The 14,816-nt window shown below is 36.7% G+C and overlaps 1 protein-coding gene and 7 non-coding genes across 8 annotated transcripts in view; 1 reads left to right on the top strand and 7 right to left on the bottom strand.

Annotated features, from left to right (window-relative positions):
* Nucleotides 1-778: 778 nt before the first annotated feature.
* LOC113117971 (5S ribosomal RNA) lies at nt 779-897 on the bottom strand. The gene has a single exon (XR_003294267.1). It is a non-coding gene; the product is annotated as a 5S ribosomal RNA (ribosomal RNA).
* A 1,362-nt stretch (nt 898-2,259) lies between these two features.
* LOC113117959 (5S ribosomal RNA) lies at nt 2,260-2,377 on the bottom strand. The gene has a single exon (XR_003294258.1). It is a non-coding gene; the product is annotated as a 5S ribosomal RNA (ribosomal RNA).
* Nucleotides 2,378-3,566: 1,189 nt separating this feature from the next.
* LOC113117956 (5S ribosomal RNA) lies at nt 3,567-3,685 on the bottom strand. Its single transcript, XR_003294255.1, has one exon. It is a non-coding gene; the product is annotated as a 5S ribosomal RNA (ribosomal RNA).
* A 1,363-nt stretch (nt 3,686-5,048) lies between these two features.
* Nucleotides 5,049-5,167, bottom strand: LOC113117964 (5S ribosomal RNA). Its single transcript, XR_003294261.1, has one exon. It is a non-coding gene; the product is annotated as a 5S ribosomal RNA (ribosomal RNA).
* A 1,199-nt stretch (nt 5,168-6,366) lies between these two features.
* On the bottom strand, nt 6,367-6,485 carry LOC113117963 (5S ribosomal RNA). Its single transcript, XR_003294260.1, has one exon. It is a non-coding gene; the product is annotated as a 5S ribosomal RNA (ribosomal RNA).
* Nucleotides 6,486-7,682: 1,197 nt separating this feature from the next.
* On the bottom strand, nt 7,683-7,801 carry LOC113117958 (5S ribosomal RNA). Its single transcript, XR_003294257.1, has one exon. It is a non-coding gene; the product is annotated as a 5S ribosomal RNA (ribosomal RNA).
* A 1,198-nt stretch (nt 7,802-8,999) lies between these two features.
* LOC113117952 (5S ribosomal RNA) lies at nt 9,000-9,118 on the bottom strand. The gene has a single exon (XR_003294251.1). It is a non-coding gene; the product is annotated as a 5S ribosomal RNA (ribosomal RNA).
* A 1,516-nt stretch (nt 9,119-10,634) lies between these two features.
* LOC113117839 (uncharacterized) overlaps nt 10,635-14,816 on the top strand; it is a 14,620-nt gene continuing 10,438 nt past the window's right edge. Inside the window, exons 1-3 of the mRNA XM_026286766.1 lie at nt 10,635-10,723; nt 11,660-12,338; nt 12,442-12,526. Of these exons, the coding sequence (XP_026142551.1) occupies nt 11,932-12,338; nt 12,442-12,526 (492 nt within the window). The 5' untranslated portion in view covers nt 10,635-10,723; nt 11,660-11,931. The remainder of the gene's footprint in view (nt 10,724-11,659; nt 12,339-12,441; nt 12,527-14,816) is intronic.

Here is a 14,816-nt window from a genome sequence, read left to right as displayed (position 1 = left end):
AAATTTACTGATTTAAAAACAGAAATTTCAAACATGGTTAAATTTATTTAAATTAAAACAAAATGTTTAATTGAATTAATAAAATTAATATCAATAAATACAATCAATATTGCGTTTAAGCACTTTGACTGGAAGTAAATAGAGGCCTATTTTTGAACTTTAAAATTAGAAATGTCACCTGGTTAAAATAAAATAAAATATTATGGTGATGGGTGAATTTGGGGTGAATTTGGTGATTTTAAAACAGAAAGGGCATGTCTATATGTTTTCCTAAAATGAATAAATATTTGCTGACGAGTTTTCAAAGTACAGAAAAAGTGCCAAAAAGCTGAAATATTTCATTTGTTTACTTGCAAATCATTTGATCACACACCAACATCAGTGAAGCACGAACATCAGAATGTGTTATGTTTTTTTTGAAAAACTAATTTTAAATCTAAGAGGGTACATCTCCTGTGTAGTTTGCCACTAAGGGGTACGGATGACAATCAAATTTGGGAAGCTCTGTCTCAAGCTGAAGAGAGGAGCGTCATTTCCAAAAGAGCATGCGGTACTCAAGAGTTTGTAGTAGAGAGAGAAAAGGCCTGTCTATCGCCTCCTGCAGGAGAAAGGAAGAATGACGAGGCTGAGCTGTCCTTTGTCACACCGGAAGCAGAAAGATGGCACAGAGAAGGAAAAAACACAAAAAAACAAGCAGCAGCAAATCCATTTAGAAGTGTAAAGGAACTAGAATGAAAGCTGAGCCTTGGACAAGCGTGTTAGCTGAAGGAAAAGCAAAAGCTTACAGCACCTGGTATTCCCAGGCGGTCTCCCATCCAAGTACTAACCAGGCCCGACCCTGCTTAGCTTCCGAGATCGGACGAGATCGGGCGTGCTCAGGGTGGTATGGCCGTAAGCGAGTACAACACTCAAGAGCGAGCTATTTAAAGAAGACACACCAGCAGGCCAAAGAGAAAAAGACCCTTTTCCACTCAAGTGTTTTCAAGGCTTTTAAAAGTCTTCTCTCTTTTATTAATATGAACTAAATTTAGGGAAAGAAATAAGCAACAATAAAAATATACATTTTAATAAATACATACATTCAAAAGTCAATGTCGCGGTGACGCACTTCGTGTGGAAGTAATAAGGGGTTTATTTTTAACTTTATCATCAGGAATGTCATCTGGTTCAAATAAAACCAAACCAAACAAAAAATAAAATATAAAAATATTGTGGTTAGGCACTTTAAATTTGATGTAATTTGGGGTGACCTTAGTGATTTAAAAACAGAAATGTCTTCTGGTTAAAATTAAATTAAGTTAAATTCTAAATAAATGAATAAAATATTGCGGTGACTCACATTGTGTGGAAGTAATTGGGGCATATTTTTAACTTTATCATCAGAAATGTAATCTGGTTCAAATAAAACCGAACCAAAAATAAAATAAAAAATAAAAGTAAACACATATTGTGGTTAGGCACTTTGAATGTAATTTGGGGTAAATTTACTGATTTAAAAACAGAAATTTCAAACATGGTTAAATTTATTTAAATTAAAACAAAATGTTTAATTGAATTAATAAAATTAATATCAATAAATACAATCAATATTGCGTTTAAGCACTTTGACTGGAAGTAAATAGGGGCCTATTTTTGAACTTTAAAATTAGAAATGTCACCTGGTTAAAATAAAATAAAATATTATGGTGATGGGTGAATTTGGGGTGAATTTGGTGATTTTAAAACAGAAAGGGCATGTCTATATGTTTTCCTAAAATGAATAAATATTTGCTGACGAGTTTTCAAAGTACAGAAAAAGTGCCAAAAAGCTGAAATATTTCATTTGTTTACTTGCAAATCATTTGATCACACACCAACATCAGTGAAACATGAACATCAGAATGTGTTATGTTTTTTTTGAAAAACTAATTTTAAATCTAAGAGGGTACATCTCCTGTGTAGTTTGCCACTAAGGGGTACGGATGACAATCAAATTTGGGAAGCTCTGTCTCAAGCTGAAGAGAGGAGCGTCATTTCCAAAAGAGCATGCGGTACTCAAGAGTTTGTAGTAGAGAGAGAAAAGGCCTGTCTATCGCCTCCTGCAGGAGAAAGGAAGAATGACGAGGCTGAGCTGTCCTTTGTCATACTGCAAGCAGAAAGATGGCACAGAGAAGGAAAAAACACACAAAAAACAAGAAGCAGCAAATCCATTTAGAAGTGTAAAGGAACTAGAATGAAAGCTGAGCCTTGGACAAGCGTGTTAGCTGAAGGAAAAGCAAAAGCTTACAGCACCTGGTATTCCCAGGCGGTCTCCCATCCAAGTATAACCAGGCCCGACCCTGCTTAGCTTCCGAGATCGGACGAGATCGGGCGTGCTCAGGGTGGTATGGCCGTAAGCGAGTACAACACTCAAGAGCGAGCTATTTAAAGAAGACACACCAGCAGGCCAAAGAGAAACAGACCCTTTTCCACTCAAGAGTTTTCAAGTCTTTTAAAAGTCTTCTCTCTTTTATTAATATGAACTAAATTTAGGGAAAGAAATAAGTAACAAAAAAAATACACATTTTAATAAATACATACATTCAAAAGTCAATGTCGCGGTGACGCACTTTGTGTGGAAGTAATTGGGGGCGTATTTTTTACTTTATCATCAGGAATGTCATCTGGTTCAAATAAAACCAAACCAAACCAAAAATAAAATAAAAGTAAACAAATATTGCGGATAGGCACTTTAAATTCAATGTAATTTGGGGTGAATTTAGTGATTTAAAAACAGAAATTTCAAACATGGTTAAATTAAATTAAATTAAAACAAAATGTTTAAATTAATTAATAAAATTAATGTCAATTAATACAATCAATATTGCGTTGAAGCACTTTGGCTGGAAGTAAATAGGGGCCTATTTTTGAACTTTAAAATCAGAAATGTAAGCTGGTTAAAATAAAATAAAATAAAATAAAATATTGTGGTGATGAACTTTGAGTGCAGGTAATTTGTGGTGAATTTAGTGATTTTAAAACAGAAAGAGCATGCCTATATGTTTTACTAAAATGAATAAATATTTGCTGTCGAGTTTAATGCTTTTTTTTTTTTTAGATGAAAAACTCTTGTCCTGTTTCCAAGTACTGAAAACGTGCCAAAAAAGCTGAAATATTTAATTTGTTTACTTGCAAATCATTTGATCACACACCAGCATCATTGAAACATGAACATGAGAATGCGTTTGTTTTTTTTTTGAAAAACTAACTTTAAATCTAAGAGGGTACATCTCCTGTGTAGTTTGCCACTAAGGGGTACGGATGACAATCAAATTTGGGAAGCTCTGTCTCAACCTGAAGAGAGGAGCGTCATTTCCAAAAGAGCAAGAGTTTGTAGTAGAGAGAGAAAAGGCCTGTCTATCGCCTCCTGCAGGAGAAAGGAAGAATGACGACGCTGAGCTGTCCTTTGTCATACTGCAAGCAGAAAGATGGCACAGAGAAGGAAAAAAACACAAAAAAACAAGCAGCAGCAAATCCATTTAGAAGTGTAAAGGAACTAGAATGAAAGCTGAGCCTTGGACAAGCGTGTTAGCTGAAGGAAAAGCAAAAGCTTACAGCACCTGGTATTCCCAGGCGGTCTCCCATCCAAGTACTAACCAGGCCCGACCCTGCTTAGCTTCCGAGATCGGACGAGATCAGGCGTGCTCAGGGTGGTATGGCCGTAAGCGAGTACAACACTCAAGAGCGAGCTATTTAAAGAAGACACACCAGCAGGCCAAAGAGAAAAAGACCCTTTTCCACTCAAGTGTTTTCAAGGCTTTTAAAAGTCTTCTCTCTTTTATTAATATGAACTAAATTTAGGGAAAGAAATAAGCAACAATAAAAATATACATTTTAATAAATACATACATTCAAAAGTCAATGTCGCGGTGACGCACTTCGTGTGGAAGTAATAAGGGGTTTATTTTTAACTTTATCATCAGGAATGTCATCTGGTTCAAATAAAACCAAACCAAACAAAAAATAAAATATAAAAATATTGTGGTTAGGCACTTTAAATTTGATGTAATTTGGGGTGACCTTAGTGATTTAAAAACAGAAATGTCTTCTGGTTAAAATTAAATTAAGTTAAATTCTAAATAAATGAATAAAATATTGCGGTGACTCACATTGTGTGGAAGTAATTGGGGCATATTTTTAACTTTATCATCAGAAATGTAATCTGGTTCAAATAAAACCGAACCAAAAATAAAATAAAAAATAAAAGTAAACACATATTGTGGTTAGGCACTTTGAATGTAATTTGGGGTAAATTTACTGATTTAAAAACAGAAATTTCAAACATGGTTAAATTTATTTAAATTAAAACAAAATGTTTAATTGAATTAATAAAATTAATATCAATAAATACAATCAATATTGCGTTTAAGCACTTTGACTGGAAGTAAATAGGGGCCTATTTTTGAACTTTAAAATTAGAAATGTCACCTGGTTAAAATAAAATAAAATATTATGGTGATGGGTGAATTTGGGGTGAATTTGGTGATTTTAAAACAGAAAGGGCATGTCTATATGTTTTCCTAAAATGAATAAATATTTGCTGACGAGTTTTCAAAGTACAGAAAAAGTGCCAAAAAGCTGAAATATTTCATTTGTTTACTTGCAAATCATTTGATCACACACCAACATCAGTGAAACATGAACATCAGAATAAGTTATGTTTTTTTTTGAAAAACTAATTTTAAATCTAAGAGGGTACATCTCCTGTGTAGTTTGCCACTAAGGGGTACGGATGACAATCAAATTTGGGAAGCTCTGTCTCAAGCTGAAGAGAGGAGCGTCATTTCCAAAAGAGCATGCGGTACTCAAGAGTTTGTAGTAGAGAGAGAAAAGGCCTGTCTATCGCCTCCTGCAGGAGAAAGGAAGAATGACGAGGCTGAGCTGTCCTTTGTCACACCGGAAGCAGAAAGATGGCACAGAGAAGGAAAAAACACACAAAAAACAAGAAGCAGCAAATCCATTTAGAAGTGTAAAGGAACTAGAATGAAAGCTGAGCCTTGGACAAGCGTGTTAGCTGAAGGAAAAGCAAAAGCTTACAGCACCTGGTATTCCCAGGCGGTCTCCCATCCAAGTACTAACCAGGCCCGACCCTGCTTAGCTTCCGAGATCGGACGAGATCGGGCGTGCTCAGGGTGGTATGGCCGTAAGCGAGTACAACACTCAAGAGCGAGCTATTTAAAGAAGACACACCAGCAGGCCAAAGAGAAACAGACCCTTTTCCACTCAAGAGTTTTCAAGTCTTTTAAAAGTCTTCTCTCTTTTATTAATATGAACTAAATTTAGGGAAAGAAATAAGTAACAAAAAAAATACACATTTTAATAAATACATACATTCAAAAGTCAATGTCGCGGTGACGCACTTTGTGTGGAAGTAATTGGGGGCGTATTTTTTACTTTATCATCAGGAATGTCATCTGGCTCAAATAAAACCAAACCAAACCAAAAATAAAATAAAAGTAAACAAATATTGCGGATAGGCACTTTAAATTCAATGTAATTTGGGGTGAATTTAGTGATTTAAAAACAGAAATTTCAAACATGGTTAAATTAAATTAAATTAAAACAAAATGTTTAAATTAATTAATAAAATTAATGTCAATTAATACAATCAATATTGCGTTGAAGCACTTTGGCTGGAAGTAAATAGGGGCCTATTTTTGAACTTTAAAATCAGAAATGTAAGCTGGTTAAAATAAAATAAAATAAAATAAAATATTGTGGTGATGAACTTTGAGTGCAGGTAATTTGTGGTGAATTTAGTGATTTTAAAACAGAAAGGGCATGCCTATATGTTTTACTAAAATGAATAAATATTTGCTGTCGAGTTTAATGCTTTTTTTTTTTTTAGATGAAAAACTCTTGTCCTGTTTCCAAGTACTGAAAACGTGCCAAAAAAGCTGAAATATTTAATTTGTTTACTTGCAAATCATTTGATCACACACCAGCATCATTGAAACATGAACATGAGAATGCGTTTGTTTTTTTTTGAAAAACTAACTTTAAATCTAAGAGGGTACATCTCCTGTGTAGTTTGCCACTAAGGGGTACGGATGACAATCAAATTTGGGAAGCTCTGTCTCAAGCTGAAGAGAGGAGCGTCATTTCCAAAAGAGCATGCGGTACTCAAGAGTTTGTAGTAGAGAGAGAAAAGGCCTGTCTATCGCCTCCTGCAGGAGAAAGGAAGAATGACGACGCTGAGCTGTCCTTTGTCATACTGCAAGCAGAAAGATGGCACAGAGAAGGAAAAAACACACAAAAAACAAGAAGCAGCAAATCCATTTAGAAGTGTAAAGGAACTAGAATGAAAGCTGAGCCTTGGACAAGCGTGTTAGCTGAAGGAAAAGCAAAAGCTTACAGCACCTGGTATTCCCAGGCGGTCTCCCATCCAAGTACTAACCAGGCCCGACCCTGCTTAGCTTCCGAGATCGGACGAGATCGGGCGTGCTCAGGGTGGTATGGCCGTAAGCGAGTACAACACTCAAGAGCGAGCTATTTAAAGAAGACACACCAGCAGGCCAAACAGAAAAAGACCCTTTTCCACTCAAGTGTTTTCAAGTCTTTTAAAAGTCTTCTCTCTTTTTTAAATAGGAACTAAATTAAGGGAAATAAATAAGTAACAAAAAAATACACATTTTAATAAATACATACATTCAAAAGTCAATGTCGCGGTGACGCACTTTGTGTGGAAGTAATTGGGGGCGTATTTTTTACTTTATCATCAGGAATGTCATCTGGTTCATATAAAACAAAACCAAACCAAAAATAAAATAAAAAATAAAAGTAAACAAATATTGCAGTTAGGCACTTTAAATTCAATGTAATTTGGGGTGAATTTAGTGATTTATAAACAGAAATTTCAAACATGGTTAAATTAAATTAAATTAAAACAAAATGTTTAAATGAATTAAGAAAATTAATGTCAATGAAAACAATATTGCGTTGAAGCACTTTGGCTGGAAGTAAATAGGGGCCTATTTTTGAACTTTAAAATCAGAAATGTCATCTGGTTAAAATAAAATAAAATAAAATATTGTGGTGATGAACTTTGAGTGCAGGTAATTTGTGGTGAATTTAGTGATTTTAAAACAGAAAGGGCATGCCTATATGTTTTACTAAAATTAATAAATATTTGCTGTCGAGTTTAATGCTTTTTTTTTTTTTAGATGAAAAACTCTTGTCCTGTTTCCAAGTACTGAAAACGTGCCAAAAAAGCTGAAATATTTAATTTCTTTACTTGCAAATCATTTGATCACACACCAGCATCAGTGAAACGAGAATGCGTTTTTTTTTTTGTTTTTTTTTTGAAAAACTAACTTTAAATCTAAGAGGGTACATCTCCTGTGTAGTTTACCACTAAGGGGTACGGATGACAATCAAATTTGGGAAGCTCTGTCTCAAGCTGAAGAGAGGAGCGTCATTTCCAAAAGAGCATGCGGTACTCAAGAGTTTGTAGTAGAGAGAGAAAAGGCCTGTCTATCGCCTCCTGCAGGAGAAAGGAAGAATGACGAGGCTGAGCTGTCCTTTGTCACACCGGAAGCAGAAAGATGGCACAGAGAAGGAAAAAACACACAAAAAACAAGAAGCAGCAAATCCATTTAGAAGTGTAAAGGAACTAGAATGAAAGCTGAGCCTTGGACAAGCGTGTTAGCTGAAGGAAAAGCAAAAGCTTACAGGACCTGGTATTCCCAGGCGGTCTCCCATCCAAGTACTAACCAGGCCCGACCCTGCTTAGCTTCCGAGATCGGACGAGATCGGGCGTGCTCAGGGTGGTATGGCCGTAAGCGAGTACAACACTCAAGAGCGAGCTATTTAAAGAAGACACACCAGCAGGCCAAAGAGAAAAAGACCCTTTTCCACTCAAGAGTTTTCAAGTCTTTTAAAAGTCTTCTCTCTTTTATTAATATGAACTAAATTTAGGGAAAGAAATAAGTAACAAAAAAAATACACATTTTAATAAATACATACATTCAAAAGTCAATGTCGCGGTGACGCACTTTGTGTGGAAGTAATTGGGGGCGTATTTTTTACTTTATCATCAGGAATGTCATCTGGTTCAAATAAAACCAAACCAAACCAAAAATAAAATAAAAGTAAACAAATATTGCGGATAGGCACTTTAAATTCAATGTAATTTGGGGTGAATTTAGTGATTTAAAAACAGAAATTTCAAACATGGTTAAATTAAATTAAATTAAAACAAAATGTTTAAATTAATTAATAAAATTAATGTCAATTAATACAATCAATATTGCGTTGAAGCACTTTGGCTGGAAGTAAATAGGGGCCTATTTTTGAACTTTAAAATCAGAAATGTAAGCTGGTTAAAATAAAATAAAATAAAATAAAATATTGTGGTGATGAACTTTGAGTGCAGGTAATTTGTGGTGAATTTAGTGATTTTAAAACAGAAAGGGCATGCCTATATGTTTTACTAAAATGAATAAATATTTGCTGTCGAGTTTAATGCTTTTTTTTTTTTTAGATGAAAAACTCTTGTCCTGTTTCCAAGTACTGAAAACGTGCCAAAAAAGCTGAAATATTTAATTTGTTTACTTGCAAATCATTTGATCACACACCAGCATCATTGAAACATGAACATGAGAATGCGTTTGTTTTTTTTTGAAAAACTAACTTTAAATCTAAGAGGGTACATCTCCTGTGTAGTTTGCCACTAAGGGGTACGGATGACAATCAAATTTGGGAAGCTCTGTCTCAAGCTGAAGAGAGGAGCGTCATTTCCAAAAGAGCATGCGGTACTCAAGAGTTTGTAGTAGAGAGAGAAAAGGCCTGTCTATCGCCTCCTGCAGGAGAAAGGAAGAATGACGAGGCTGAGCTGTCCTTTGTCATACTGCAAGCAGAAAGATGGCACAGAGAAGAAAAAAACACAAAAAAACAAGCAGCAGCAAATCCATTTAGAAGTGTAAAGGAACTAGAATGAAAGCTGAGCCTTGGACAAGCATGTTAGCTGAAGGAAAAGCAAAAGCTTACAGCACCTGGTATTCCCAGGCGGTCTCCCATCCAAGTACTAACCAGGCCCGACCCTGCTTAGCTTCCGAGATCGGACGAGATCGGGCGTGCTCAGGGTGGTATGGCCGTAAGCGAGTACAACACTCAAGAGCGAGCTATTTAAAGAAGACACACCAGCAGGCCAAAGAGAAAAAGACCCTTTTCCACTCAAGTGTTTTCAAGGCTTTTAAAAGTCTTCTCTCTTTTATTAATATGAACTAAATTTAGGGAAAGAAATAAGCAACAATAAAAATATACATTTTAATAAATACATACATTCAAAAGTCAATGTCGCGGTGACGCACTTCGTGTGGAAGTAATAAGGGGTTTATTTTTAACTTTATCATCAGGAATGTCATCTGGTTCAAATAAAACCAAACCAAACAAAAAATAAAATATAAAAATATTGTGGTTAGGCACTTTAAATTTGATGTAATTTGGGGTGACCTTAGTGATTTAAAAACAGAAATGTCTTCTGGTTAAAATTAAATTAAGTTAAATTCTAAATAAATGAATAAAATATTGCGGTGACTCACATTGTGTGGAAGTAATTGGGGCATATTGTTAACTTTATCATCAGAAATGTAATCTGGTTCAAATAAAACCGAACCAAAAATAAAATAAAAAATAAAAGTAAACACATATTGTGGTTAGGCACTTTGAATGTAATTTGGGGTAAATTTACTGATTTAAAAACAGAAATTTCAAACATGGTTAAATTTATTTAAATTAAAACAAAATGTTTAATTGAATTAATAAAATTAATATCAATAAATACAATCAATATTGCGTTTAAGCACTTTGACTGGAAGTAAATAGGGGCCTATTTTTGAACTTTAAAATTAGAAATGTCACCTGGTTAAAATAAAATAAAATATTATGGTGATGGGTGAATTTGGGGTGAATTTGGTGATTTTAAAACAGAAAGGGCATGTCTATATGTTTTCCTAAAATGAATAAATATTTGCTGACGAGTTTTCAAAGTACAGAAAAAGTGCCAAAAAGCTGAAATATTTCATTTGTTTACTTGCAAATCATTTGATCACACACCAACATCAGTGAAACATGAACATCAGAATGTGTTATGTTTTTTTTGAAAAACTAATTTTAAATCTAAGAGGGTACATCTCCTGTGTAGTTTGCCACTAAGGGGTACGGATGACAATCAAATTTGGGAAGCTCTGTCTCAAGCTGAAGAGAGGAGCGTCATTTCCAAAAGAGCATGCGGTACTCAAGAGTTTGTAGTAGAGAGAGAAAAGGCCTGTCTATCGCCTCCTGCAGGAGAAAGGAAGAATGACGAGGCTGAGCTGTCCTTTGTCATACTGCAAGCAGAAAGATGGCACAGAGAAGGAAAAAACACACAAAAAACAAGCAGCAGCAAATCCATTTAGAAGTGTAAAGGAACTAGAATGAAAGCTGAGCCTTGGACAAGCGTGTTAGCTGAAGGAAAAGCAAAAGCTTACAGCACCTGGTATTCCCAGGCGAATTCTCCTCCAAGTACCTAAGCGATCGTCAGCCGTCCAATGGTTGAGCAGAGCTGAGCAGCGATCAGCCAATGGTTGAGCAATGCTGAGCAGAGCTCAGTGCTCAACAGGCCAATCATTGAGCGAGGATCGGTAAACGTCATCCAGCTGTATGAGCTGTTTTAAAAATACTGGCGGCCATTGATGATCGATTGGACTGTTTTCTTTACTATCAGGTACGTTTGGTATAATTATGTGCTAAGTAATGAATGAAACTCCATATATTTTGTGATAATTTGGCTGATATTCAAGGTTTTACATGGTAATATCTCGTCAGCGCCGTACTGACACTAACTTTTTAGCTCCGCTTGTTTACATTAAAATAGCTAGGTTTTATCTCTCTGAAATGCGTTTGAAATGGGACCAGACTATTGATTTTACATGTTGAGACGTTGAAGAATGTACTACTACTGTGTGGACTCGAAATGTAAAGCTTAAATATGCTTTAGGTGTGTTAGAATATCAATCGCGATTAGCATGCTAAATGCATTTAAAATGAATGAATGAGCTACCAATCGCCGCTGTAATGACCTGACGATCTCTGGAAATTCTTTAAAAACGTGATCAAACACTCTCGCTCACTTCTTAAGACCATATAGATAGTCTTACAGCAGTGTGGAGTTGAAATTCGATGTGTAAATATGCTTTAGAAGTGTAAACATGTCAACCGCGATTTGCATGCTAAAAACAAGTGATGAATGAATGGGCTGTTTTTGGTTACTACTTTTACGAGGGCTGCAGGGTCTATAAACATGTATTTAAGCCCTCATCTGCTTTTAGTTTTACTCATTTATTCATGTTTTACTGTACCAGATGAAACATGGAGAAGATTATCCCTGGAAATTCTTCCAAAATGTGATCAGACACTTTAGTTCACTTCTTATGACCATGAAAGAGATAGTGTTACAACAGTGTGGAGTTGAAATTCGATGTGTAAATATGCTTTAGAAATGTAAACATGTCAACTGCTATTTGCATGCTAAAAACAAAGTGATGAATGAATGGGTTGTTTTTGGTTACTACTTTTACTAGGGCTGCAGGATCTATAAAAATGTATTTAAGCCCTCATCTGCTTTTAGTTTTACTCATTTATTCATGTTTTACTGTACCAGATGAAACATGGAGAAGCCTAGACATCGGTGCAGCGTGTGCCACAAGACTTTCACTGAAAAGTCCAACCTGACGAGGCATCTGAAGATCCATGCCGTCGCCAGGGAGACCTTTGACTATGATGTCTGCAGGAAGAGCTTGACCACCAAATCATCGCTGGTCAGCCATCAACAGCAACACCAGTACCCCAACATCGTTATGTACCGGCAAGGAGAAGCCAGGCTGCAGTGTACAGAGGCAGCAAAGTCTGTGGCAGAGGCCCCCAGCACCGTTGATGACCCTACATGGCTGGATCCCAAGATACCTCCTCCTCAAGATGCTGAAGAACCGAGCGCCGGCCAATCAGCTCACCTCCCCCAGCAAGGTCACGGCTTCTTTGAAGGGACAGTATAAGAGGATTGCAGACCGAGTTCAAGATGACCCCATCCTCGGCGGTCTCGCCATTCCACTGCTCAACTTGAACGCCAAGTCCATCTCGACCTTCGCTGCCAGGGAGGAGAAAAAGGCCAACTACGGGGCGACGGTACTGCCGAAGGTGACGCCTCACCTGAAAGTGCTGTCGGACGCACCGTTCCCGGAAGCTCCTGCGCTACCAACATCCCTCCCACCGCCAGACCGGCCTCAGGTCCAGTACCAGCACGTTCATCATGAGGCTGGAAAAAGGCGTGGTGAGAAGCGGGGGTAAGTTGTCATAAGCACTTTGTTTCACCTGTTGGCTGTGGAAAGCAAATAGCACACACATCATATCAATACTCATTAAATGTGTATTTTATTTTATTTCCAGATTATTTGTTGAAGAGCCAGAGCCTGTGCCTCCTGTGAACTGGCCCGTTCAGCCCATGGTGTCGTCCTCCTCCACTCGGCCAAGGGCCTGCTGCGTCCACCCACCTCCAGCCAAGGGCTGCTGCGTCCACCTATGGACCACCCCCTGTGTCGGCAGCACCCATACTGCTGGTTCTGTGTAAATAACTGTGTAAATAACGTACCTGTGTGATGCCACTTCTCCTGTGCCATCTGTAGGAGAGAGAAAGAGGCTTGTTTGTTTGTTAGATTGTACTTGAAGCACTTTGAAACACAAACAAACAAACACAAACAATTTATATAGTTCAAAAGTTAAAAAAAATGCACTTTCCAGTTTTACTTTAGAATGTTCTTGTTTGTTTTTATTATTCTTTATGTTGCTCTTAAAATGCACTTTGTAGTATCTTTTTTTTTTTTTTTATACAAACATGTTCTGGCCTATGTTCAATATCAAGGCCAATCTTTAGCCTTAATCAGTTCTGATCTAACACAATCAGTTTTCATAACCCTTAAGTGATTGTTCATGTTCAGATAATCTGTGTTTTTTTCGTGTGTTGTTTGTATGTCTTTGTCTGCTTCATGTTTAACAAAAATTTGCCAAAGAAAACACTTTATTTGTTGATTAGTGACCTGAGTCTTTGGATATCCTGTTCTTTATTGGGCTTGGGCCTGTACAAATCAAAAGTTTGTGTTTTTAATTAAGTGTTTTTGATTATTATTAATGTTATTTATGTGTGCGTGTCCTTGTGATGTTTGTATGTCTGTCAGCTTCCATGTTTAACAAAATGTTTGCAAATGGTAGTAAATGTTTGTCTCTCGTGTTCTCGCTCGTAGATCTGTACCTTGTTGTGGTGAGCGAGCTTTAAACCAAACAGATCTTGTTTACTTGTGTTTTCAATGCATTGCCTTTTAAATGAAACACATCTGGGTGAAAAATAAAAGTTGTAAAGTATTTTCCAGTATTTGGAGTCTCTGAATGCTTGTTTTTTTTTTTTTACACTATCCCATCCCTTTTGAAAACCCATCAGAGCAACTAGAAGTCCTTGTTCTTCTCCCGTCACTACCAGAGGTGTGAACACACCCCACCCGTGCGCTTTGCTGTACCCCCTGGGTGGTCACAAAAATGAGTTCTGTGAAACGGCTTTCTGAATGTCTTTTGGATGATGTGTACACATATTTTCTTAATTCAGCCCAAAAATGTAACAATTGCAACACTTTTCCACTTGACCATATGAATATCATCAAGCTACATCAACTCAAACTATGAAAATAATAAAACAATCAGGATTTCAATAAACCTATGCCTTGTACATGACAATTTCTGTAATAACACTTTGACCCAGGTGGCACCATCCATTTTGATCATTTTCGAATCCATCCCAGGTTTGAGAATATATGTACTTGGGGGGGTCATGAGCCATTCCCAGGCGAATTCTCCTCCAAGTACCTAAGCGATCGTCAGCCGTCCAATGGTTGAGCAGAGCTGAGCAGCGATCAGCAATGGTTGAGCAATGCTGAGCAAGGCTCAGTGCTCAACAGGCCAATCATTGAGCGAGGATCGGTAAACGTCATCCAGCTGTATGAGCTGTTTTAAAAAATACTGGCGGCCATTTGATGATCGATTGGACTGTTTTCTTTACCTATCAGGTACGTTGCGTAATAATCTATGTGGCTAAGGTAAGTGAATGAAACTTCCATATATTTTTGGTGATGATTTGGTCTGATATTCAAGGTCTTTACATGGATGATCTCGTCAGCGGCCCGTAGCTGACACTAACTTTTTAGCTTCCGCTTGTTACATTAAAATACTAGGTTTAGTCTCTTCTGAAATGCCTTCTGAACATGGGAATCCAGACTATTGATTTTACATGTTGAGACGTTGAAGAATGTACTACTACTGTGTGGACTCGAAATGTAAAGCTTAAATATGCTTTAAGGTGTGTTAGAATATCAATCGCGATTAGCATGCCTAAATGCATTTAAAATGAATGAATGAGCTACCAATCGCCGCTGTAATGACCTGACGATCTCTGGAAATTCTTTAAAACGTGATCAAACACTCCGCTCACTTCTTAAGACCATATAAGATAGTCTTACAGCAGTGTGAGTTGAAATTCGATGTGTAAATATGCTTAGAAGTGTAAACATGTCAAACCGCGATTTGCATGCTAAAAACAAGTGATGAATGAATGGGCTGTTTTTTGGTTACTACTTTTACGGGCTGGCATGAGGGTCTTATAACATGTATTTAAGCCCTCATCTGCTTTTAGTTTACTCATTTATTCATGTTTTACTGTACCAGATGAAACATGGAGAAGATTATCCTGGAAATTCTTCCAAAATGTGATCAGACACTTT

The sequence above is a fragment of the Carassius auratus genome, chromosome 17, assembly GCF_003368295.1.
Source record: "Carassius auratus strain Wakin chromosome 17, ASM336829v1, whole genome shotgun sequence".
Classification (NCBI taxonomy): Eukaryota; Metazoa; Chordata; class Actinopteri; order Cypriniformes; family Cyprinidae; genus Carassius; species Carassius auratus.
Note: the sequence above shows the minus strand (reverse complement) of the source record. Positions and strands in the feature narration are given on the sequence as shown.